This window comes from Trachymyrmex septentrionalis, unplaced genomic scaffold, assembly GCF_001594115.1.
Source record: "Trachymyrmex septentrionalis isolate Tsep2-gDNA-1 unplaced genomic scaffold, Tsep1.0 scaffold25, whole genome shotgun sequence".
NCBI lineage: Eukaryota > Metazoa > Arthropoda > Insecta > Hymenoptera > Formicidae > Trachymyrmex > Trachymyrmex septentrionalis.
In genome coordinates, this window is record NW_017305408.1 from 2,455,744 (window position 1) to 2,479,324 (window position 23,581).

At 33.5% G+C, this 23,581-nt stretch overlaps 8 protein-coding genes and 1 non-coding gene across 15 annotated transcripts in view; 3 read left to right on the top strand and 6 right to left on the bottom strand.

Annotated features, from left to right (window-relative positions):
• The window catches only part of LOC108748994 (armadillo repeat-containing protein 4), a 7,787-nt gene extending 5,090 nt beyond the window's left edge, over positions 1–2,697 (top strand). Inside the window, exons 8-10 of the mRNA XM_018487469.1 lie at positions 223–444; positions 1,183–1,298; positions 2,580–2,697. Coding sequence (XP_018342971.1) covers positions 223–444; positions 1,183–1,298; positions 2,580–2,592 — 351 coding nt within the window. The 3' untranslated portion in view covers positions 2,593–2,697. The remainder of the gene's footprint in view (positions 1–222; positions 445–1,182; positions 1,299–2,579) is intronic.
• Positions 2,698–4,010: 1,313 nt separating this feature from the next.
• LOC108748995 (receptor expression-enhancing protein 5) lies at positions 4,011–5,590 on the bottom strand. 2 transcript variants are annotated; one of them, XM_018487471.1, is made up of 4 exons: positions 5,342–5,590; positions 4,682–4,914; positions 4,466–4,604; positions 4,011–4,345 (listed from the first exon to the last, which is right to left on the bottom strand). In XM_018487471.1, exons 1-4 carry the CDS (start codon positions 5,466–5,468, stop codon positions 4,302–4,304), a joined length of 543 nt encoding a protein of 180 aa, XP_018342973.1. In that variant the 5' UTR covers positions 5,469–5,590; the 3' UTR covers positions 4,011–4,301. The 2 variants fall into 2 exon arrangements, with proteins under 2 accessions (XP_018342973.1, XP_018342972.1); XM_018487470.1 differs by having other exon boundaries at positions 4,011–4,348; positions 5,342–5,586.
• A 791-nt stretch (positions 5,591–6,381) lies between these two features.
• On the bottom strand, positions 6,382–8,717 carry LOC108748989 (probable pyruvate dehydrogenase E1 component subunit alpha, mitochondrial). Its single transcript, XM_018487460.1, has 6 exons — positions 8,642–8,717; positions 8,010–8,246; positions 7,714–7,932; positions 7,390–7,638; positions 7,071–7,319; positions 6,382–6,958 (listed from the first exon to the last, which is right to left on the bottom strand). Exons 1-6 carry the CDS (start codon positions 8,690–8,692, stop codon positions 6,773–6,775), a joined length of 1,191 nt encoding a protein of 396 aa, XP_018342962.1. The 5' UTR covers positions 8,693–8,717; the 3' UTR covers positions 6,382–6,772.
• Positions 8,697–11,272, top strand: LOC108748987 (DNA polymerase delta subunit 2-like). Of its 4 annotated transcripts, none has more exons than XM_018487457.1 (8): positions 8,853–8,925; positions 9,142–9,284; positions 9,371–9,557; positions 9,623–9,924; positions 9,992–10,208; positions 10,276–10,513; positions 10,581–10,873; positions 10,959–11,272. In XM_018487457.1, exons 3-8 carry the CDS (start codon positions 9,389–9,391, stop codon positions 11,081–11,083), a joined length of 1,344 nt encoding a protein of 447 aa, XP_018342959.1. In that variant the 5' UTR covers positions 8,853–8,925; positions 9,142–9,284; positions 9,371–9,388; the 3' UTR covers positions 11,084–11,272. The 4 variants fall into 4 exon arrangements, with proteins under 4 accessions (XP_018342958.1, XP_018342961.1, XP_018342959.1 ...); XM_018487458.1 differs by having other exon boundaries at positions 9,142–9,269; XM_018487456.1 differs by lacking the exon at positions 9,142–9,284 and having other exon boundaries at positions 8,697–8,925.
• Positions 11,273–12,005: 733 nt separating this feature from the next.
• Positions 12,006–13,723, bottom strand: LOC108748906 (protein dimmed-like). The gene is made up of 4 exons (XM_018487321.1): positions 13,704–13,723; positions 13,596–13,609; positions 12,517–12,739; positions 12,006–12,349 (listed from the first exon to the last, which is right to left on the bottom strand). The coding sequence occupies exons 3-4, from the start codon at positions 12,721–12,723 to the stop codon at positions 12,032–12,034; spliced, it is 525 nt and encodes a 174-aa protein (XP_018342823.1). The 5' UTR covers positions 12,724–12,739; positions 13,596–13,609; positions 13,704–13,723; the 3' UTR covers positions 12,006–12,031.
• Positions 13,724–14,351: 628 nt separating this feature from the next.
• Positions 14,352–16,606, bottom strand: LOC108748887 (diphthamide biosynthesis protein 1). 2 transcript variants are annotated; one of them, XM_018487291.1, is made up of 6 exons: positions 16,480–16,500; positions 15,965–16,365; positions 15,598–15,905; positions 15,143–15,526; positions 14,579–14,865; positions 14,352–14,472 (listed from the first exon to the last, which is right to left on the bottom strand). In XM_018487291.1, the coding sequence occupies exons 2-5, from the start codon at positions 16,275–16,277 to the stop codon at positions 14,638–14,640; spliced, it is 1,233 nt and encodes a 410-aa protein (XP_018342793.1). In that variant the 5' UTR covers positions 16,278–16,365; positions 16,480–16,500; the 3' UTR covers positions 14,352–14,472; positions 14,579–14,637. The 2 variants fall into 2 exon arrangements, with proteins under 2 accessions (XP_018342793.1, XP_018342792.1); XM_018487290.1 differs by having other exon boundaries at positions 15,965–16,606.
• Trnaq-uug lies at positions 16,581–16,652 on the bottom strand. The gene has a single exon. It is a non-coding gene; the product is annotated as a tRNA-Gln (tRNA).
• A 346-nt stretch (positions 16,653–16,998) lies between these two features.
• On the top strand, positions 16,999–20,083 carry LOC108748933 (probable ATP-dependent RNA helicase DDX52). The gene is made up of 11 exons (XM_018487362.1): positions 16,999–17,213; positions 17,287–17,523; positions 17,741–17,926; positions 18,009–18,264; positions 18,332–18,404; positions 18,516–18,719; positions 18,806–18,896; positions 18,976–19,098; positions 19,168–19,318; positions 19,688–19,763; positions 19,844–20,083. The coding sequence occupies exons 1-11, from the start codon at positions 17,127–17,129 to the stop codon at positions 20,037–20,039; spliced, it is 1,680 nt and encodes a 559-aa protein (XP_018342864.1). The 5' UTR covers positions 16,999–17,126; the 3' UTR covers positions 20,040–20,083.
• Positions 20,084–20,289: 206 nt separating this feature from the next.
• Positions 20,290–23,061, bottom strand: LOC108748934 (protein halfway). 2 transcript variants are annotated; one of them, XM_018487365.1, is made up of 9 exons: positions 22,722–23,061; positions 22,551–22,631; positions 22,204–22,465; positions 21,801–22,118; positions 21,557–21,726; positions 21,296–21,478; positions 21,051–21,209; positions 20,843–20,962; positions 20,290–20,757 (listed from the first exon to the last, which is right to left on the bottom strand). In XM_018487365.1, exons 3-9 carry the CDS (start codon positions 22,463–22,465, stop codon positions 20,485–20,487), a joined length of 1,485 nt encoding a protein of 494 aa, XP_018342867.1. In that variant the 5' UTR covers positions 22,551–22,631; positions 22,722–23,061; the 3' UTR covers positions 20,290–20,484. The 2 variants fall into 2 exon arrangements, with proteins under 2 accessions (XP_018342867.1, XP_018342866.1); XM_018487364.1 differs by lacking the exons at positions 22,551–22,631; positions 22,722–23,061 and having other exon boundaries at positions 22,204–22,471.
• Between the last annotated feature and the right edge of the window lie 520 nt (positions 23,062–23,581).

The following is a 23,581-nucleotide window of genomic DNA, read 5'->3' on the forward strand; positions in this document are numbered from 1 at the left end:
TTAATTTTTTAATTAAAACTTTTTTGCCGTATGAAATAAAATATAATGCGCACATGCCAGTCCTCATATATAATCCCTTTTTTATCAGATTAATTATTTAATTATGATTTAAAAGATTACTCGGCTTTTCCATGAAGCAGTCGCATTTAAATATTTTACTGATTAAATACTTTTTTAGTCAAAATATTTGCTCTTAATAATAAGATGATTATTCATTTAAAGGACGACGAGAATTTACGCGCTAATCTGACGTTGGCGATAGCCTATTGCTGCGATTGGAATCGGAATAGTTACGAATTTGGCAGACTAAATGCTGTTGCGCCGCTCGTTAATTATATGACCAGCAAGAACAAGAACGTGTTGAAGGGTGTTTGTATTGCTGTGTACCATTTGAGCAAGGAGCCCTTAAATTGCGTGACCATGCACACTTGCGGCGTTATTAAGGTAGGCCATAGAAGTTTGCATACATGACAATCGCTTGATATTAAAGAACAATTGTTTCGTAACTTTACGAAATTAAATCTTGAAATTAAAGATTTTATACAATAATAACAAAGGCATATGAGAGTAAAACGCGGTAATTGGAGCGTATTCAATATTATATATTATTCCTTACTAATAAATATATAAAATTCGAACGTTTCGACTCTTTTTTTATTCTTCATCAGCGATATGCGTTCCCATAATTGATAAAATGAAATCGATGAAGACTAAAAAAAGAGTCGAAACGTTCGAATTTTATGTTTATTAGTAAGGAATATATTGAATACGCTCCAATTACTACGTTTTGTTCTTATGTGCCTTTATTATTATTGTTTAATTTTGAGAGTTACAAAGATATAATTTATTAAAGATCTTATCTTATTCGAAAATGAATATTTTTTCAATAAACACATTAATTTATAGCCACCAGCATTGTAAATGTAAATAGTCTATGAATTGATAGACATATTTTCGTAAATAGAATGTTCAACATAAAAAAATAAAAGTTCCAGATATACTCATACAGTACAGAACTTGCAGCAATATCGCTGCAATATTGTTGCAATGTTGCAGCATTGTTGCTGCGACTATATTTAAAGTTATTTTTAACTCAATTTGATTAATTATCTTTTCCATATACCGACAAATTGTGGAAACTCTGATTGAATATTGAAAACTATCGATGAAAATTTTAAACAGTACGTATTGCGTTTGGTGGGCTCGGACGATCCAGAGGTACAGATTGCAGCTGCATCCACTATTCGTCACATAAGAAAGCTCGCGTTGACAGCAGAGAAATTCCACTTCAAAGAAATGTAATTCTCTCGCACTTTTCATGAATTAGAATTCTAAAGAGCACAAATTGATCAATTTATTATTTTATTTGTAATATTGATAAATAAAACAATAACACACAAAAAGTAAAAAGAGCTAAGAGCAAACGCTAATTCTTGATATTTACTGTCTTTCAAATTTAACAAACGTTTCATTCTTAAATTAGAACCTTTTCAATGTAATATCTAAAAACAAATCCTAGACCTTACATAATAAGTGAAATATTAAAACAGATTTGAATTACAAATTAAAGTTCTTCTAAATTTGCGATGAATACAATTTTCATAAATCGCTATCATTTCTTCATTGATCAAATCATTTCAATAGATATCAATTGTGATATGGTTCTCGAATACACTGATATATACATTTCCAATAAATCTAAACCTAATTTTAAAATTATCCAGTGTGAGAATAAGTCAAGAACAATGCATGTAAATAATATTTAATACTTAAGCATGTAATTAATATTTAATATTTAAGCTTTTTTATACCTGAATTGAGATTCTTATTTTTTATTATGTCTATTGTAATTGATTCGCATTTGAAAGATATAATAATGCAAAGGTGTCATGAATTCTTCAAATTAAAAGGATTATTTTATAAACGTACAAAGACTGATGACACAGCAAACAACAGAACTATGGAAGTAAAGAATTGAGAAGGAAAGGAATCTCTGAGAAAATAGAAAGAAAAGGGGAACGTTAAGTGGGAAACAATAGTGGTATATTGGAAGATATGTTCTGGCTCTTAGCTCTTTCTACCTTTTATTATTGTAATGAAAGCAATGCTACGTAAGGCTCAGTTAATGTAAATCAATGGAAATGTATAATGCTTTGTTGAGCCAGTTGCTGGTTGAACATGTGAAATTGATTATTAAATGTACGTACGCTTCGAATCTTTTCCAATATACTATCTGAAGTCCGTCTAAATTGCTTTGACTACGTCATTACTTCTTAGTATAATAATAATCAAAGTGCTTGATGGAATGAGGAATGGTTAACAGTTCAATGTTTAAGATTCATCGAACAAGGACACTAATAATTTAATCCTTATCGGCAATTTTTTTTAATTTTATTTGCACAATATTTCTAAAATGCATATTCATTTCGTCATAACTTATTTACGCGCGCGTATGTGTGTGTATGTGTGTGTGTGCGTGCGTGCGTGCGTGCGCGCGCACATTTGTGCTCTTCAGAGTTAAAATAGTTTTGCTTTTGCTATTTAATTAATGCTGTATATAATCATTGGGTTGTTCGCAGGAACGTGTTATAGGAAATTAATTTCCATTCGTGAATAACATCAGTTATCAGCGAAAAATAGAAAAAGGGAGAAAGAAAAGGAAGTGTGTAAAATAAAAACATATTTATTGCGGTGCGTGTATAGTGACTTATAATTTTTGTCAATACCTCTAAATTTACAATTTTGTTTAAAACCCGTAATATTCATCTCTCGGCAACAAGTAGTAACATTCATATGTGTATAAAGAACTTTAAAAGTGACGGAAGAAAGATATAGAAAAATTAGATTTTCATAGAATCTCCACAAATGGAACACCGACTTGGTCGGACAAATGGTTATTAAGTTGTAGCTTACAAGACGGTGGCTTAATTTGAGCAATATACACATCTCCTAAGCTTGTCTCTGTATTTCAAAATCGAAGCTATTTAAAGATGTTGGTAGAATATATTATGAACATAAGACAATCGCATGCAAGTTACAATCTCACATATATAATGTACAAATTTTAAGCTAATTGTGCGTGTCGTTTCATTGACGACTCATGAACTAACTAGAAGGCATAATACCTGATTTGTTTCGTCTTTGAAACGTCTTGCCTTACATCACGATATAACAATTGAATGACAATACTTGTCATCAAAAATTTCAATTTTTAATTAAATTAGATTTATCAACGTATACCTTTACGTATTTGAATATATAGTGTTTCCGATTATCTTGAGTTTTTACTATTTTTATATATTTAAATCAATTTATCAGTTTCTTATCAATAATGCCTAACAAACAACTTACCTATTAAAACATACCTAGTAAAAGCCGGTTTCACCAACATCGATTCTTATCTATTTCAGACGTTTTAATATTGTAAATATTTTAAGATAAAAAATCGAAATATTAAATTAAAAACAATACAATCAATGTTACTCCAAGAAATTATTTTGGAAAAAGAAAAAGATTTAATTAAATTACATGATTGTTGAATACCAGCGTAGCATAATGGACAGCGCGCGAGTCTATCATGCTATACTACCTGGAAACTAAAGTTCGATCCTCGGCAGATCTAAGAAATTTTCGCGCGCAGATAACTCCTCTTTGGCAATTCTGGCAAACCACCAAGAGTATGCCATCTATCAAGAAAAGCTCTATCTACCAAGAAAACCTCTCAAATTGCCATTTAGAACGCCATACCAGCTTTAATTAATTAATGAATGACTTTAATGTTGGTGAAACTTTCCTCTAAAATTATAATATTTTAACATAAGTATATCATCAAAGATTACGGAAATGGCAAAAACACACGATCAGTCTATCCTATTTATACAAAAACACTCCAAGTTTTATTTTCAGCTAGCTCGGAATCTCTATAAACGATAAGCCGAGCTTATCTAAAAATAAAACGCTTATTTCCATGCTGAAAATTTTTAAATCATTTTGCAATTCTGAAAGCAGGCTATTGTACTATAAATGATTTATTTTCAGAGGGAGGCTTTTTTCATTCGTGCATCCTTCATATTCACAATTTTGGATAACTTTGGTTTTCCCTGATCCATTTGAAAGTTGCTTATAGTTTCTAGGATAATCAAAATTTCTATTTGTTTGGCATTTTCTTCATCTTTGTAGTCATTAATGTAACAACGCTCGGTAATATTCGGTAAAGCACAAAATTCACGCTCTCTCCGCTAGGAATGAGTAAAAAGGGAAAGACACAAATGGACTTTCTATTTGTTTGATTTATAGCTTCATTATTCTTGCTTATTGTTCAGCAATGCTTCCGCCGCAGTTTTAACTGCTACAAGAATAACATATTCTTATATTTATATGTCGCAAATAAATTTCCACTGATATCCATATTTTTAATAAAATTATTTTTAATAGAATTAGTCTTAATTTAAAAAAATGACCTTACCTGTGTCACGTGCGTTAGACAAAAATCTGTCTAATCCAGGTTGATACTGAACGAACTTTGGACGGATGATACGACGATATATAATCAAGGAACCATTATACTCGGCAATTGGAGCCATCAACCATATATAGAATACACACTGTGTACAAATTCATAATTAATAATATTTGCTCTTGGCAAGATTTGTCTTTAAGATTAATGCCTTCAGGATTATACCTTTAACAGCCAATAGACTGGAAACCAAGAGACAATATACTCAGAAAAGAATTCTATTATAGTAAATACAGCAAAAACCACCCAATAAGTGAGCCATTTTGTGTCATCCTCTTTCTTAGGACTTTCCAATGCTTTCATAGATTGGTATGCAGGATAAACAAAACCAACTATGTTACATACTAGTTGTTGTCCTAATCCAAATACCAGGTATATAGCGAGAAATATCAATGATCCTATTGATAAATAAATAATAAAAGTATTAATAATAATAATAATAATAACTTAATCTTCCTAAAGTACTCCTATTTTAAATTCAACATACTATCGTTTGCAAAAATGTTAATGCAAACGAGCAAAAAATATGGGAGTGTCTGAAAGCGATATCGTCATGTAATTGTACAATGACCCGAGCAAAGATCAACAGGTTGCAAATTTTCGACAAAGATTTCGAAATATATTTATCAAAGAAAAAACAACGCGACATGAAAAAGAAAAAAACTGTGAAATTAGGTATTGCGTAACGAGTGCGCAATAACAAGTTGTACGAAAGTGCAAAGTCGCATTAATATGAGGCTGAATAATTATCTAAGAGTGATCGAGCCGGCCAATCGATAGAAATGACTAGAAATCTGCGTAATTGTATCACCCCGGGCGACTCACCGACAAAAACGTATAGCCGATCGATGCCGGTTTTCTCTTCCGCGAGGGCAAACATCTTTGTCCACGGCTTGCTTTCATCCTTCAACGCTTTCTCGAGGTATTCCTTTACTGCGACAATTCGGGCCATTCTTTTTCGTAGAATAAACTGACCTTCAATAAAGATCGTACGCGCAGCGTTGGTTAATCGTACACCTGTACCTGTTCGCCACTAGAGAGACATGGCCGACGTTCGATATCGACCGATCGACACGTTCGATGCTTCTTTCTTTCTCGATCTCTCGATACCTTTCGAGATTCGACTCCCGAGATTTCTCGACTAATTGCTATTTAAAAATATCTTACTCAGCAGCACAACCAATTTGTTTCTACCAGCATAGATTAATTTTAATCTCAGTTCAACTTACTCTTTACCTTTTTCTAATTTTTGTAACTAAAAAAAGATGAAAAGTTAGATAAACCAAGATTAAAGTAAAACTACATTGGTAGAAACGATGGGCATCTTCAAGGAAGTATACAAAATTGATTTCCATGTGAGTAGTCCTCAGGCATTATGTTACCTTTAGATCTATTTTTTTTTTTAGCTGAACTTCTTGCACAGTTCATCTTTTCTTTTTTCTCTTCAACGTAGAGAAAAAAAGAAAGATGAACCGTGCAAGAACTTTAACTAAAAAGAACAGATGTTCTTGTGTCTCTTGTTTTTAATTCTGTAAATGCAACAAAGACAAAATAATATCTGGATGGCATTCAGGTGGGAATTTTAACATAGGGATGTCTGAAACACGTCTTTATATCCTTCGTAAAAATATGTTTCCAGAATATCTCTCGAATAAAGTATGCTGTGTAGGTTACTCGGCAAAAACATAAATCAGAAATATCTTATTTTATCTTTTGTAACATTCAATGACAATAACAAAGACAGAACGATACTTGTATCTAATTCCAGTCATCCAAAATTTATTCTTATGTTTTTGACAAACGAATCATTTTTTATTTTTATAATAAATTTTTATTTTTTTTAGATTTATTTTTATTTTAACACATTATAACAAATGGCTCAGATCTTAGGCGCACGTTGTATCATAAAAGATCCTCTTCTCATAATAATTTTCACATTGAAAATAAATGAGGTTGTAAATAAATTTAATTCTCTAAATTATCAAAAATATGGATCTTCTTTTTGACATGTGAATCGTGTTTGACTGCAACGTACAATGTGTTACGCGTGCTTATTAGAACATTACCAAGATATCTGTGCGCAACAATTGCACTCGAATTAATCTGTTTCGACAATATATCAGTTCTTCTTTGACGAAACAATATACAGCCTCAAATTAAAAAAATCATGTACACTTCTATACAACTAGTTTATAAGTCTATGAAAAGTGAGGACGTGGCACGAGACTGTAATTAGGAAATGATCTTTGAGCAGTTTCAAGCATTTACAGCTGGCCCTAGTCTGGTGTGCGGTAAAGGATTGAAAGGTGATGTATTCCGAATCCCCTTCTCTAAACATTCCGTGTAAATGTCGGCAGTGAGCTCGTTAAGTGGAATCTCCTTATCGTTCTTGGCAGCTTTCATGGCGTCGTCCACCGATTTCCTAATCTCACCTTCTATTGCCTGGGACAGAAAAATATTACTTATCTACATAGATCATCATCAGATAACAATGAAATAAATTATTAATAGATAACATTAATCGTGAAATCTAACAAAAGAGACATTGACTAACTTTGATTTCGTCAGCAGTAGCAAGATTGGAATTCAAAATTCTCTCTTTAAAGCTGGTCAGAGGATCCCGGGTCTGTCGGACCTCCTGCACCTCTTCTCGCGTACGATAGCTGGTTCCAGGGTCCGACATACTGTGCCCGCTATACCTGTATGTCACAGTTTCCATGATAATGGGGCCCTTACCCGACGTACAGTGATCAATTGCAAATTTCGTGGCTTCTCTCACGGCTAATACATCCATTCCATCCACCTATAATACAATTTTTATCATAAATCTCTTTACCTTAACAAAATATGAATCTTTTAAAATAGATTAATACCCATATTCCAGGAACATAGTCGCCTCTGGTATAATACTCCGTGCTTGCCGCGGCACGTTCCACGCTGGTACCCATTCCGTATCCATTATTCTCGCAAACAAAGATGCAAGGTACATCCCACAGTTTAGCCATATTATATGCCTCGAATACCTGACCCTGATTGGCCGCACCGTCGCCGTACAACGTTAAACAGACTCCACCGTTATTCAAGTATTTTTGTGCAAAAGCAATTCCAACTCCCAGTGGCACCTAATTGTGATGTTAAAATATTTTTAAAAAATGTAATATTAACAGTATTAAATTGAATTTTAAGACTAAGCAAACCTGAGCGCCGACAATGCCGTTTCCTCCATAAAAGTTCTTAGAGTACATATGCATGGAGCCACCCTTGCCTTTGGCATTGCCACCTTGTCTACCTGTGAGTTCCGCAAAAACGCCGAATACATCGATGCCCATTAAATAAGTCCATCCGTGTGCGCGATAAGCCGTGATCACAGCATCCTGGGGTCTCATCGCAGCTTTCATGCCGACTGCACAAGCTTCCTGCAAAGGAAAAGCAACAAAAAGTAAAGTATTTCTGAATCAAATAAATATTTTGAAAAGATACAAATGGTCTTTACTTGTCCAGAATACAAGTGACAGAAACCCCGAATGATCTTCTCTTTGTACAAGTTGCCAGCAGCCGTTTCCATACGACGTATCGTATGTAGCTGTTTAAATAGTTCAATAGCATCATCCCGAGTCACTGTAACCTGGGTGGATGGGCTATGGTCCAATTTGTGCAAACGAAAAGGTTTAGTCTCGAAGGAGGCTTCAGTGGCATAATTATTTTTCTTGCTCAAGAAAAACGAAGCCACCTAGAAACAGCATCTAATTAATATCTGTAGCAATGTAAAAACATATTGCAAGTGTAACTGTAGCACGTGCGACAGCGTGAAATTTACATTATCTTGTGAATCAGTGGTTGTGTTCCTTGGAAAACTCAAAGTTCTGCGTTTTCGTGTTAACATTAACTTATGTATACAAGTTCAAAGCAAATATAATGCGGCACCAAACCGCAGCACAACCGAATCGCGAGAATGATAATTACCTCGTTCCAGCTTCCAAACTGGCGAATATGCGGGATATATGAGAAAGAAGAAGACTCATGAAATACGATGTCGCAAGTAAGAGTGTCTGGGACTCGTAACGAGACCCTGACACGGAAAAACACGACGCAGCGTGTTTAGAGGTCATGCTTCGGTGCACTTACATTTCGTCTCGACGACTGCACGACGACGTTCCTGAGACAGTTTGGTATCATTTCCTAACAATGGGGAAGAGATGAGTGAAAACAGAAGACGTTTTTCGCTACGTCGAGTCCAGTGCAGAAGACCGAGACCGCCTCGTCTATGTGAACCACCTTCACCTGACACGAACCAGATGGTGTACGATGGTGCACGAACGAATGCTCCGGAGTGCAGGTGTAGATGCGGCTCCAACGACGATCATAGTCAGGGCGCAAGAGGCGCAACGAATTTTGCCACACTCTTCCTTGTACGTATACGAAAAATTCTAAGAAAAGTTGTAGACTTTCCCAGTATTTCTGAAAATTATTCGTATAAAATAGATCGTATAAAAATCCTGAGAAAAGTTTCCACCAAAGATGTCAAATGTTGTCGCCACTCTCGCGAATTTCTCACCTGTTATTTCTGCAAATCGAAATTTCAGCATTTTTTATGAAGATAATAAGTATTTCTTCTTCTCCTTGAGGTTCGCTACTTTATTATGGATGAGGTTGGATGGAATGACACTTTCTACACTTCGTAGCGCACAATGACAGCGTGATCATATGTTTCTTTTAAAACGCGAGTGCTTTTTCACAACCGAAGCAATGAAAGGCAATATAATAATAGATATGCTTCTCCATTCTTTTTTTTTTTACAATTGTCTCTAATACGTTTTCATTTTATTTTATGTACGTGACTTTGAAAATTTTCAGAAACGAATTAAAGTTGGAATGGAGGTCGACGATTCCAGCGAATACGACCGGAAAATTGTCTCCTTTAAAGACCTCGGCAGGTTTAAATTAACAAAGAGAAAATACAATGATGATTCTCTCAATATATATACAGCGAGGCTGAATGATTTGCGGGAAGACACATTACGCAGAGCGAAACTGAAATGGAGTAAGCCACGTTTATACATTCAGAATCTTTCTACGTACGTTATTTACAGTTTACGTATGTTGTAGCCGACTATCAACATATAGAAGTTTCACGCCTGACTCTGGAAAGTTCAGGAAAGTCTTATTTTCTGATAGGAGTACTTTATAAAGATCAGAGACTGAAACCTTCCCTTCTACGCGACCTCAGCAAGGAGCTTCAGCTGGAAGCTCAACCGAGTAATAATTATGCATCAGTTGACGACCAATTATTTTTGGAGGATGAAACGTTACGTGTAAAATTAGTAGGAAATCGCATGGATATACAGGAAGTAGTCACAGGGCTTGTCTGTGCGGTACTTGGACATGAATTAGAAAATGGAACATTTTGGGTATATATTTATGTAATTATGGTTATAGATAGGATTCCAGTTTGCTCATGTTGAACTTTGCTCTTAGGTTGAGGATTGGTGTTTTCCAGGATACTACCTGAAGCCTTCCAGTGTGAGCAGCTCGTTGGTAGAAGATGGAAAAATTCTGCTAATATCTGGATTAGATCTAGTTAATAACACAGACGAGTTCAGCTTAGATTTGCTTTCAGAATGGATAACCGGAATGGCGGGATGTGCCAATGTTCAAAAAGAAGAAGCTGCAATTGCTAAAGTCATTATCGTTGGTACGAATACCGAACCGTCCATATGTTCTGACTAACGATATTAAATCATGTATAAATAATTGCATAGGAAACTCCATTCGTAGTTCTACAAAAATATACAGCCACAAAGGCTATCATGAAATCAAATCGCACGACCAGCTTAAGATCAAAGAAGATGTAATGGCAATGCATAAACTTGATGCTTTTCTCAGCAATATTCTCAATTCCTGTTGCGTTGTCCTGATGCCGGGAGAATTTGATCCCACTTGCAATTATAGCATGCCTCAGCAGCCTTTTCATCCATGTACTTTAGAAAAATCAGTCAGGTAATAGCGATACATTTAAGCTTTGCTTCAAACTTTCTTTAGATAATACAGTTTAGATGTGATACAGGTTTAAAAGCATGCATGGTGCGACTAATCCTTGGATCGCTAATATTGGAGGTCGTGTCGTAGCTGGTTCTTGCGGCGGACCAATCATGGATATTATGAAAATCGCTGGATTATCCCCGCTATCTTCATTGAAATGGCTGGAGCGAACATTGATCTGGAGGCATTATGCTCCAACCGGTCCCGACACGCTATCGATTTATCCGTTTTTCAAAAATGATCCATTCGTTATCAACGAATGGCCAGATATATATTTCGCTGGAAATATGGATGAATACGACACAAAGTTAATTACAGGTAGGAATTTTTTTATCCGATTTATCAATTTTTCTTCATGACGAAATAATTCATATATATCATGTATATATATATATATATATAGCTGACGAAGGGCATGAGGTACGATTGATATGTATTCCGAAATTTTCGGAAACAAAAACAGCGGTGCTAGTCAATTTACAAGATTTGACGACACAGCCTATTTCATTCGGTGATAGGCTGACGTAATTTGTATATTATATAAAATATTCTGGTGTCTTATCTCCCCATTGTTATTTATACTCCACCTCGCTCTATTAAGATGATGGAGAGGTGGAAGCATTTCGGTTCATCGAGTTTTGGATAGGCCTGATATAAAAGATAAAATAATTGTTTATTACGTAATTGTATCATTGCAATGAAGTATTGAAAAACATAATGTCGTATCTCCATATAAAAGGAGTATAGAAGATTATTAATATAAAACTTGAATCAAAGTTTCTCAAATATATAATTTAATTTATTCATCTGAATTTATATATTATAACACATATACTTTATATGTATAATAAATATATAATTATTTATTACAATTAGCCCATTTGTCATTGTATATACCTTAATAACACATATCACATAAACTTTTAATAAAGGATAAAAATATATAAAAAAATATAAACTTCTTACAAAATGATTTATAACACAAATAAGTAATAAGATTTTGTAACCCATTTGTTATTTGCAAAAACGTACGAAAATTTATGTAATTTCTTAAATCTCTTCATCACATATCATATATGAACATTGATACATTAATATATAACATTTCTTTAAATAATTATTTCTTTACATTATTTATTATCGAAAAAACTAATATAATATAATGTCCTATATGAAATAAAATACTATAATATTACTATAAATATCTATAATATAATATTCTCTATTATATTATTTTCGTTTCTGCGATGAATACTATCTTTCTTTGGCACAAACAGTTAGTATTTTCTTAGATTACTTACATCAGTCATAAGATACATTGTTAATTTTAATAAGACTTGCACAAATGTGTAACGAATATTGGAGTTTTTTAAGGCATAAATATATGCACGATTAAAGAAAGGAAGACTAGTCGAAATGCTGTTAAAGAAATTTCAATTCGTCATTCATCCCAGTATCGTTTAGCGCTGTAACTTTTCAGAGGCCTGTAATATTATCCTGGTCTTTCTCCCATCGTGAATGTTTGTTTTGATAAAAATTTTGAGTCTCCGAACCGCAGGATCTGGAGGCAACAGGAATGTTTACACAAACAGTAGTCGATTCCAATCGCTGTTCGTTGTTCGACGAATCTTGACGTTCAGAGCTGCTGCTTTGCTGATCCTCTGACCGCTCCTCGCTTCTCATGGCACAGATTACGTCCGTAAGAGCCACTATATAATTTTTAGCCAGTGTTAATGTCTCCATTTTTGAGAGCCGCTTCTCTTTGGTAACATGCGGGATCACTTCACGTAAGGACTATAAAGATAAATTTATTAAAATAAAGTCTCACAAAATGAAAACATTGTATATTGTGTATATGATTAGAAAAAGATTTTTTCAAAAAATATCAGAAACATAGATTTATTAATATTCTATTAGTTTTATATTTTAGATATAATGTATAACAGTAGCTTTGTATGCACCTGGAACGCATCGTTCATACAGTGCATCCGCATACGCTCGCGTTCATTGCTTTCCAGCCTCCTAAGAGTTCTCTCCCATGCTGTATTTCCCTTGGAAGATTTCGACAATCCCGAGGATTCCGTTTTTCTCGTCGTTCGTCGCAGGTTCTTACTTCTCTGTTTCGATTCTGTAGCCCAAGTATTCTCATTTGTCACTTTAGACCGCATAGTATATTCCTTCCTTCTAATGAAGCAATAATTAAATTTCATCGATCACAGTTTTAAAACAGATTTCTCTTCTCATCTTCAAACTCTGACGGAAAAGTTTTTATTAAAAACTGTAACATAGAGTGATACAAGATCTTAGAAATTTTAAGTTTTTCATGGATATTATTTGTAGTGGGACATAGAGTCTTATTTTTTTAACTAAGAAATTTTTTATTCTCAAACAAATCTCATGCATATTTTACGTTTCGCTATAAATATCTATGAAAAATTAAAAATTTCTAAGATCTTCCCTGATGAACTTTTTTTTTCAGAATTTTTCATATAATTTTTCAGAATTTCTATATAATTGTATAACTTTTTCACATTTTTTATAAGAATTTCATTTCTCAAAAAATCTACATCTTTCCTCAGAATTTATCATATACGTCAATTATAAAATATCGTAAGATTTCTAAGATTTTTTATAAGTATAATTTCTAACGAAATGTTATAAAATCTAAAAAAATTTAAAAATATTTTTTAAAAATTATGGGATGAAAAATTTCAGAATATTTCAGAATTCACTTGTATAAACAAATTCTGAGAGAAGATGTAAACTTTCCGAATATTTCTGAGTATTTCTGAAAAATGTTCCAATTCGTATAAAAATTATGAGAAAAATTTTCGCCAGAGTTGTCTCAATCTATGTAGTTTTTCTGTCCCTACTGAAAAAAAAAATCACTTACTGATTTGGAGTAATCTGTTACGTGTTTTACTTATCTTAATTGCATGATTTCGTTGTTTAATTTTAAGACGTAATTTTTTTCAGTAAGGCTACTTTTTCGTAAAAATATTTTTCCGCCAAGGACACATATCTTTCTATATTTATATACCTTTTTATATTTGTCTCCAAATAGTAAGCAAAAAGAGAAACAGAATAAAAATATATTAACAAATTGAAGATACAGTATTGATACTTGACATTTTCTATTACTTCTTACCAATATTGATCAGATCGTTGACTAATCGATGTTAATTAAAAATGACCTATGATCGTATTTTCACAATTCGTGCTGTATATTTCATCGATTTAATACATTTTGACATCGAATAACTGTATGACAAGTCACGTCATAGATTTTCCAAAATTTCAAACCGTGTACTAAGCACCGCGTGTACTTGTTGAGCCACGCTGGAACAACGACTGACGTTGCGACGCCGGGGTGCGGCCGGCGCCGCCTTCCACCCCCGATATTTTATCATGTACTCTGTGATCTTTTCTTTTATCTACATCACTAATCTCATCATGTATTCGATATATCATTGTTTCTTCGTACACTATATTCTCTAACAGTACGAAGTAACAAATATTTCGATATTCAAAGAAATACTTTCTGATTGAAAATGCTTTAATTTATACAAATTAATCATAACTCAGCCTATTCACATCTATTTTTCCATACAACTTTTTACACGATCTTGTCGAGGTGTTCTATAAACAAGTTTGGATAATCAATATTCTAACTAAATATGTTCAATTTACATCTAATGTTTGTTTTCAAATAATAAAAAGCGAATGGAAAAAAACGAATACGAACAAGTGTTGCGCACTTTGCACACCCTTTATATTCCAGTGTCTATGTGTGAGCGGGCTACAGGTGGGCGTATGACGTAATTCGCCCACGCGGACCCTCCTATCTACCCATTATCGCTCCGCTAGCAACAACTTAGGGATGACGGGGGTTTAATATAGACAGACTTCAAATGCACCTGCTCGAATTTATATCAACATCTAATAAAAAACTTATTAAAAATTGAGCAACTTATTAAAAAAGGTAAACTGAGCAATCATGATAGGACAAGGAAAAATATTTACATTTAATTTAACAGGTTGACGATTTCATAACAAATTTGGATTGCATATTTATGACTTCTTTATTTGTCTATTTTACATTTACCACAACAGGCATCAGTTTTTTCCAATTCAGATTCCTTGTGATTAGCGGTCCACGGTCCAAGGCTGATCGTAGCGTAGAAATCCATGGGATAAGGTCGATCCTTGTCGAACTCTGCCATCCTAAGAGCGACAGCGCCTTCGTAGGGTGTGAGAAATGGTTTCTCAAACGCGACACCCCAGTCAATGCTCAATCGTGGACACGCAATCTTGAATAAAATTTATTGATATAGTTTAACATACATAAATTTTTTGAATTATATATTAACTGTAACTCGATCAAATATTTTCTTTTTTTCATAGCTCTTTTTGAAGTTACATATTTCCTCCCCAAATATGTATATATTTTTTTAATTTAAATATTTTCCTACAACTTCTCATAAATTAAATACAATAATATAAAATAAATTAAACGTAAAAGTATTAATAAAGGAAGAGGAAGACGAATAAATTTTTGAAAACTGATGTTCTCATGAGAGATCGTACTTGTATGAAAGCATCAATGTCTTTGAACAGCTTGATTTTATCCGGGAATATTTCCGACAGTAATATCACGACATTCTTCTTTCCTAAAGCCTGAATTCTATTTTGCAGAGTTTTCAATACACGAGGACTGCCCTGTCTACCTAGAGTGCTAAGCACTAAAGCATATTTGTCAGTTTTGACAGCACGTTGTATCGCCTCGTGCCTGGTCTTCAACATTCTTTCATGATCATAAAACTCTTCGGTTAATTTCTTTGCATATGGATCATACTTGAATGCCCTTAGTTTAGGATTAGCAATCATAATAGCCTCTAAATGGAAGCGACCATCCCCTATGTACATCACTGCATCAGCGCAGTGAACCTGTGGTGCTGTACATCCTAAAATCTTTAAAAGCCATTGTTTATTTATCTATTGTATCATATTAATGATTAAATATATTAAAGAATGTATTGTACTTCTCCAGGACTAAGTGGCTTGCTTTGTGGCACTAAGATTTCATATCCTTCTCTTCTCAATTCTGCTGCTACCGCTTGTACTGTTGTAGCAAACTGTATTGTACTAACTAGTGCTATCTTTGTAGTAATTGGTAGAGTTAGTTTCAAGCAGTCCACGCAATGCAAAATGTCAATTTTTATATTAACAAACACATAAAGTACTTTGATACCAGCAGTCTGATCTACTGGTATAAGACACGAGTGTCCGTAATGGACCAGAAAGTCTGCATCCAATGCTCGTGTCGTATAATCATCTACACAGCATGCTCCTATAATAAAATGATATTATAAAATACTGAAAGCATTGGACTGACTCATTCAATTATACCGTAAGTGACATCGGCCATAATAACAGTGTCTGCTTCAGTAAAATCTTCAATGATGTCAGCTATAGTTGTAGCATACATCAGAAGACCTTCTGGCATTTGTAGAACTACTCGCTTTGCCTTGACTTCTCTAATTCTCCAAATCGTCTTGTGTATCTCAAAATTATAATTCGTGGGTAAAGCGGCTATGGCAGAATTCAACAGAGGATCGTTCAAAAGTTCCTCGGGAATTTTGCTGACTCTCGTGGGAGCTTTGAAAATTTTGCGAACAGGCTTCGCCTTGATGACTACCACGGAGTCGCTCTGTTCAGCCATCTCTTCCAACTCGCGATTGATCGAATTCTCAAAAGTATTTTAACACGTGATTTACATAAACATTATATTGTCTTTGTATTAGCAGCAACTATTCGCAACGAGCAAATAAAAAAGAGGTACAAGTTAGGTTAAGATTAGGTTAGGAACAGAGATAAACATATGAAATTATAAAACTGCATCTCGATGTTTTAACAGAACTTACTACACATACGAACTACACATTTCCAATATATTTATCTTTACAAACAAATACTAAAAGAAAATATTAATTATTAGAAAATAAAAAAAAATAAAATTTTACTCAGGTCCCACCGAGATTTGAACTCGGATCGCTGGATTCAAAGTCCAGAGTGCTAACCATTACACCATGGGACCTTGTATGAAAGACGTCCTCTCTATTATCACCTTTAAGGATAACATGTATAAAATACAATTTAAAAAAAAGTAATTTAAAAAAAAGAAAGAAGTCAAAATGTTTTGTACGAGGCTTTATTGAAAAAAATAATCTTAAAAATAGCAGAATTAATAACGTGTTCCTACTCTCAATAAAAAATCGACATCTTCAAAAATATATAAACTCTTTCGCCATTTTTCTTTCTTCATTATCGACATATCTTTTTATCGACCGTTTTAATTTGTTAGTTTCTCATCATTGTAATAGATATCCTTTTTTCATACTTTCTTCATTACCTACATATTTTCTAACCTCAAATACCTTTGATGCTAATCACTTGAATATACGCCAACTTTGCTTATTGTTCCCGATTGTTCTGCAAACACGCGAGTTTACACGTGGTCTATGTGATTTAATTTTGCAAACTATTTTTATGTATTAATTATATTAACATTATGGATGCTCACGATCTTTTTAAAAAGCTTGCAGTCGGGGCTAAATTTGATGTAAAACGCTTTCGAAAAGATGCAGAAAGATTTCAGGTAATCGATTATTCAATCTTTGAAGGACATGTTTTTCATGTGCTCGTTTAATATCATAATAATATTTTGTTAGATTGTAAAACCAAGTAAAAATGAAGTCAAAATAAACAATATAGTTGAGAAAATGAAAGACGAAGTATTAGAGCCTACAGAAAACAAAGCAAAAAGAAAATATAAAGATGAGAACGAAGATGTTGATGAAATAACATTGCTGAATGGACTATCGGTACCGAAAGATGGAAGTGTTCCAATTAAAAAACGTAAAAAAGTCGCAACTGCTGACAAGATGTTAAAATTAGAACAAGAAAAGGTTTGGTATTTCCGTAATAAAATTACAAATTACAGCTGGCACTTTTTACAAGAGAATTCAAATTTTCGATGCTTTGAAATTCCCAAATACTTTAAACTTAGAAGATTTAGAGTTAATTTTAGAAATTTGAATTCTTTCTAATCTTGGAAGTAATAGCTCTAATATAAATGTAAAAAAAATATTTTTTAACATATCTAAAATATCTTTAATTTTTCAGATAAATCATCTGAGAAACATGAATCGTATTTCAGTCACAGGCAGTCATGTACCTAAATTAATATTAGAATTTAATGAATTAAAAACTAACTATCAAGTGCCAGAAAATTTGTTAAATAATATGAAAAACAGTGGATACTTTTATCCAACACCAATACAGATGCAAGCAATGCCAATTATGTTAGAGGTAAGTAAATTTCTATAATAAGCTGTGTAATTAAAATACTTTTAACAAGTGTTATTTTAACAAGTTTTTTTTTCAATGACAGGGTAGACAGATACTGGCTTGTGCCCCGACAGGATCAGGGAAAACTGCAGCATTTTTGTTACCAATCATTCATAGTTTACGAGGACCACAAAAGAAGGGCTTTCGCGCTATTATTCTAAATCCTACAAGGGAGTTAGCCAAACAGACTTATAGGGAATGTTTGAAATTGAGTGACGGCTGTGACTTTAGAATTCATATAATTAGTAAAGTGAATCAGGCTCTTACCAAATATGGGCCTTCAAGCTCGCAAAAGTTTGGTGAGTTAGCCAGTGTGAAAATTTTGCTATAGAAAAGATCTTATTAAAACGTTTATTTTTGTTCCAGATATTTTAATTACTACGCCAAAGCGATTAGTATTTCTCTTAAATCAAGATCCTCCAGCCATTTCATTAAATAAGTACGTTTTTTACAATTACAATATATTGATTACATATATATTGATTATAATATATATATTGATTAAAATTAGCACTTAAATATAATAATATTCTTATTCTGTTTTGTACAGTGTTGAATGGTTGATTGTGGACGAAGCCGATAAACTTTTTGAGGAAGGAATACGTGGTTTTAGGGAGCAATTAGAAGAGATTACAAAGGCCTGTGTTAGTACAAATTTACGTCGCAGTATGTTCAGTGCGACAAATACTCCAGCAGTGTCAAAGTGGTGCCGTCGTAACATGAAGGGTCTTATAACAGTAACAGTTGGACAAAGGTACGTGTTTGTGCGTCTTGATAAATTTTGTAATAATCATACAAAATTTAAACTATAAATAATTATGTCCTTTTTATTTTATACAGAAATGCAGCTGCAGATTTGGTAGATCAAAAGCTTCTTTTTGTTGGAAGCGAAAGAGGTAAATTAGTGGAATTTAGAAACATTATTCAGAAGGTAGGACAATTTATTTGGAATGTTTTATTACTTTTTTTGAATATTATGATTGTAAACGCGTTTCTAATTATCAATAAAGGGTATATCACCACCGGTCTTGGTATTTGTACAAAGCAAAGAGAGGGCTCAAGAACTTTTTAATGAGCTTATATACGACGGAATTAATGTGGATGTTATTCACGCTGACAGAACAATGACACAGGTATGATAAAAAAAAAAGATTATTTCGCAACCTATATCTAATTGTACATTAATCATTATATTCCTCTAGCGAGACAATACTGTGCGTTGCTTTAGAGAAGGGAAGATTTGGGTTTTGATCTGCACAGAATTAATGGGCAGAGGTATAGATTTTAAAGGCGTAAATCTCGTTATAAATTATGATTTTCCCTCGTCCGCCATCTCTTACATTCACAGAATAGGTATGTATTGGTCTTATCAGTAAATCCACAAAATAGAGCTGTTCTATTCCTTTGACAACTGTTTGTATGTCCATTCTTTTCTTCTCTTCTTATTGTTAAAATACGCTCAGCTAGGAATAGTCTTTCTTCTCTTTTGGTATTGTGTAAGCTATTATTGTATGTTGCTAACAATAGAAAAAGGTCATGCTCTCCTGTAGAATGGAGATAAATATAACACGATGAATGTAAAGAATGGACATTACCATCCACTAAGATACTATCTCGCCATTATACCATAGTATTTTCATATTCCAAAAGTACGTTCAAAGAAACAGAATGGCGCTGATCTGTCAAGTGTATTTTTTAAATATCTTACGTTTTCCGAAACAGGCCGTACCGGTCGCGCCGGTCACAAGGGAAAGGCAATAACGTTTTTCACTCAACAGGATACAGTGAATTTACGGAGGTGCGTATTGACTCTTCTTTCATATATACATATATAGATATGTTTCAAGAAATAATATAAAACGTTCTCTCGTATCTTAGTATTGCGGCGGTTTTGCGAGCCTCTGGATGCGATGTACCGGATTACATGTTAGCCATGAAGAAGCACAGTAAGAAGGAACGACGTAAGCTTGAGCGTACGGCACCCACACGTAAAAAAATATTAACCGTACCTACGTATAAACGACGTAAACGAAAGTGCATCGAAAAGAAGTCAGAGTCGGAGAAGGAAATGTAAGTGTATAAATATGATATTCGTTTTTTAAATGTGAAATAAGTGTAATAGGGTCTTTTTATAAAAAGTAAAATATTTTTTTAATAAGATCTGCATACAAAAGACTTAGAAATTGTTTGTAAATAATTTATTGTATCAATACTTACATATAAAATTTATATATAAATCTAGAATTGTTTATAAAATTGTATATAACACATTCCTTAACAATCATTCAATGTTTTAACAATGAATTTTATAAAATATTTGTCATGGCATATGTACAGAGATTACTTTGAAAATTCCGTTCTAAAAGAGCTAGAAAATATTGTCTAAGTGCTGGACATTTGATAGAAAATCCAGACGCATTACAAAGGCACTTTTCATGTAACACATTTTCATCTTAACTGTATATTTTTATTGCACAGTTTCATTGTACGTTAGGAATTCTCATTATATCTTATGTAATCTATGTTTCGAATAACCAATCGCATGGCAATTTTGGCATTTTATTCGCTGGCCATGGAAGATATCCTGCCGTTTTGAACACCCAGTAGTCGTAAGATACTTTGGCAATCAAACCTATTAAAAGTATTACTTCGGTAGCGATAATATAATATATATAGTCCGTCCAATCTCCCGGATACACGCACATTTTCGATGGCTCTAGATCTACAACTTTTTCCTTTACATTTTCGCACATTACTTCATCGGAGTCCAATATCCGCGTTTGTAACCACGCCTGAAACGAAAAGTAAAAAAAAATTCCTTTAATATTATACTTATACTCTCTTATCTATTTCTTTTTTATAAACGTTATACTATACCTTTAAATGTTTAGCAGTATTACAATCACAATGCAACTTGTTGCCTCCTAATCTGACCAAATTTCTCGAACTTAAGAAGTTTTTATGATGTGCGCTTGGACTTAATATGTATGTTGGCAGCTAAACATATTATAGTTAAGATATGTTAATGCATTGGATATCATCGAAGAATTAAATATATATTTCTTTATTTACTGACTTTACTTACTACTTTAATTTTATTGTACCGTAAACTCAAGATAGCATAATTATCCAGAAATTTAGAACCTTCCAATTTATTTATCGACGAGATATTATTATAATCCGCATAAAACTCTCGTAGATCCTCGTAACATGGATTAGTACTGAGATCATCTAAAACTGTAATCTAAAAGAAAAATTCAGAGAAAATTTGCATTATAAAGTTCATATGCGATAAATAATGTAGAACCTTATCTAACATGTCGCGCATACATTATTATAGGAAACGTTCAGGGCTATAGTGTTTTGTGGTAATTTTTCGGGTAGCTCCGTCAACTGCATTCCACTGCAATCTACACTTACAGCGTGTGTAGGTGGTTTACCTTCGATAATGTCTAGTCTTCTAATATCACACTGACATTGCCAGGTATCACCTTTCGGACATTCTGTTTGCAACTAAAAGTCAAGATTAATTCTAATTGTATCTTGTATATAAAATTTGATACAAGAGATGTCACACTTGTTAAAACATACCAAACTGAGATAAAGAACCTGCGAAAGAGGCACTTGTTCAGTGGTGTTAAACCAATGCCACGTTGCCATGGAGGAACACACTGTCTCGTTCTCGCGATTAAATGTGATTTGCTTTTCGCCAGTTTTATTGATATAATGATATACATCGTGACACGAAAGTTTATTCGTTCCTATAGAAAAAAAAAAATATGTTAATAAGTATATGTTTAATTAAGATAACAATATTGAACAACAGCTTGTTTACCAGAGATGTCTAACCAGAATTCTCGGCCATTCATCGTATTTAAAGCTGGAAGGTAAGTGAGTTTATTATAAGACAGATCCAACGTAGTGAGTTGCACCAAACGCGTCAGCGAATTATTCTCTACCTCGCGCAGCTCATTATTCGAGAGATTCAGACATTGTATGGGCGTCATCATGCGGAACTGCCCTCGTAGTCGATTAATCTTGCCATCGGTTATGGCCAGAGATTTCAGCATCCTCCAACGAACTTCACTTACATTAAATACATCCAACGTCGCGTTACGTATGTGGACGTAACTTATGTTTGAATGTTGAAATCCTAAGACACAGTAGCGAAAATACTAGAGTATATATACTGTTGGATAAATTAAAAAAAAAAACAGTTCTTGCATTACAATTCTTACCTATGCAAGAGAGACCATCTTCTAGACTTTGTTGATCTGTATTACAGCAAAGCGCGGCATTTCCCTCAGGTACATTTGCAAGAGTGATCCTCTTACAGGGACATCTTGAATCCGAGATCGGACAGTCTATCGGGTGTCTGTAAAAACACTGTTCTGGAAGAGAATTCGAGACTCCACTTGCACTCGACGTCTGCTGGTCCTCCTCTGTACGTGCACTGGCTACTCCAGCGTAAAGGCAAATTACTAAGGCTAGCCACTGCATCTGCATTCAACATATATAATTATATATATCGTGCATAATTTTTTACAAAATATTTATATATCTAGTCGAGAATGTAACAAATTACCTTTTTTCAATCTATTGCTGTAGTTAAATATCAGTACAATATTGTTATTGTTTTGTTTGGTATTATACCTTGCAGTTGTACCTGTAGAAAAGCGTTACGTATTTTGCGACTGCAATTAACGCGATGTAACAGCGTGTTTTCCCTTCTCCCGAGCTAATTCAATGAACATACTTGATTACTCGCGGGCCTCGCTTTGCCGCGGCGGGTGGCACAAATGAATTAATCCGTTTAATCCCGATCAACACTCCGGGTCGCTCGGGTCGGCCTGTTGATGAATCGCGATTGCTCGGTCGAGGACTTGGCCGCGTTCATTACACTCGTTTCACTCGCTCGACGACGAACCGAGTACGTCAATTATATGATAAAAAGAGAAAAACACGTATGCCTGTCGTTATCAGTTTACCAAATAATTGTGAAACATTATTATATGCATCAAATTCCGTTTACGATGTCATCAACAATAATACGAATTGTAATCGTCGTTGATCTACATTTTACAATTGACACTACAAGTTCTTTAATTATTTTCGGTATTTATTATTCTTTTTAGAAAAATTAATTATATAAATAGAGAATATATTCAATGACGACCGATTTACATATTTTTATCAGTTCGAGAAGATCGTGGAGGTTCCAAAGATAATTGAAAAACTCTATTACCGAATGTACATAATTCTAATAATGATAATTTTTGTCGTTTTGAAATTTTATATAATTATAATTTATAAACACGGATTATACATTTTATAATTACTTTGACATTTTGCAAGTACATGTAGACATGAAATTATTTTTACTTATCCTTTTAATTATATATTTATACAGATCGCGTTAATATCAACGGATGATAAGTACGTTTTCTTTCGCATCGACTATAGGTAGTTACAGTCGGTAAAAAATATTTTGATTAAATTTTGCATATGTTATTTTTAGGACATATATCTTTTAAGTATTGATTCTCATTATGCCTGGAATATTTATATTTATACCTGTTTATTTCAATACTATCTAAGATTTACAATTTTGAGCAA

Excerpts from the sequence above, each read along its gene's own strand:
- LOC108748995 (XM_018487470.1), bottom strand. The coding sequence starts at position 5,468 with ATGGCCCGAATTGTCGCAGTAAAGGAATACCTCGAGAAAGCGTTGAAG. Across the intron at positions 4,915-5,341 it reads TCGGCTATACGTTTTTGTCG|GATCATTGATATTTCTCGCT; the intron begins GTGAGTCGCCCG and ends ATTTATCAATAG. Across the intron at positions 4,349-4,465 it reads GTCTAACGCACGTGACACAG|CAGTTAAAACTGCGGCGGAA; the intron begins GTAAGGTCATTT and ends TTATTCTTGTAG.
- LOC108748989 (XM_018487460.1), bottom strand. The coding sequence starts at position 8,692 with ATGATACCAAACTGTCTCAGGAACGTCGTCGTGCAGTCGTCGAGACGA. Across the intron at positions 8,247-8,641 it reads TGCAGTCGTCGAGACGAAAT|GTGGCTTCGTTTTTCTTGAG; the intron begins GTAAGTGCACCG and ends TGCTGTTTCTAG. Across the intron at positions 6,959-7,070 it reads CTACTGCTGACGAAATCAAA|GCAATAGAAGGTGAGATTAG; the intron begins GTTAGTCAATGT and ends TTTCTGTCCCAG.
- LOC108748987 (XM_018487456.1), top strand. The coding sequence starts at position 8,713 with ATGAGTGAAAACAGAAGACGTTTTTCGCTACGTCGAGTCCAGTGCAGA. Across the intron at positions 8,926-9,370 it reads ATTTTGCCACACTCTTCCTT|AAACGAATTAAAGTTGGAAT; the intron begins GTACGTATACGA and ends GAAAATTTTCAG. Across the intron at positions 9,558-9,622 it reads CAGAGCGAAACTGAAATGGA|CCGACTATCAACATATAGAA; the intron begins GTAAGCCACGTT and ends CGTATGTTGTAG.
- LOC108748906 (XM_018487321.1), bottom strand. The coding sequence starts at position 12,723 with ATGCGGTCTAAAGTGACAAATGAGAATACTTGGGCTACAGAATCGAAA. Across the intron at positions 12,350-12,516 it reads GTATGAACGATGCGTTCCAG|TCCTTACGTGAAGTGATCCC; the intron begins GTGCATACAAAG and ends TTATCTTTATAG.
- LOC108748887 (XM_018487290.1), bottom strand. The coding sequence starts at position 16,277 with ATGGCTGAACAGAGCGACTCCGTGGTAGTCATCAAGGCGAAGCCTGTT. Across the intron at positions 15,906-15,964 it reads TATGGCCGATGTCACTTACG|GAGCATGCTGTGTAGATGAT; the intron begins GTATAATTGAAT and ends ATTTTATTATAG. Across the intron at positions 15,527-15,597 it reads AGCCACTTAGTCCTGGAGAA|ATTTTAGGATGTACAGCACC; the intron begins GTACAATACATT and ends TGGCTTTTAAAG.
- LOC108748933 (XM_018487362.1), top strand. The coding sequence starts at position 17,127 with ATGGATGCTCACGATCTTTTTAAAAAGCTTGCAGTCGGGGCTAAATTT. Across the intron at positions 17,927-18,008 it reads CAATGCCAATTATGTTAGAG|GGTAGACAGATACTGGCTTG; the intron begins GTAAGTAAATTT and ends TTTCAATGACAG. Across the intron at positions 18,265-18,331 it reads TTCAAGCTCGCAAAAGTTTG|ATATTTTAATTACTACGCCA; the intron begins GTGAGTTAGCCA and ends TTTTTGTTCCAG.
- LOC108748934 (XM_018487364.1), bottom strand. The coding sequence starts at position 22,471 with ATGCAGATGCAGTGGCTAGCCTTAGTAATTTGCCTTTACGCTGGAGTA. Across the intron at positions 21,210-21,295 it reads TGAACGTTTCCTATAATAAT|ATTACAGTTTTAGATGATCT; the intron begins GTATGCGCGACA and ends TTTTTCTTTTAG. Across the intron at positions 20,758-20,842 it reads ATACTGCTAAACATTTAAAG|GCGTGGTTACAAACGCGGAT; the intron begins GTATAGTATAAC and ends TTTTCGTTTCAG.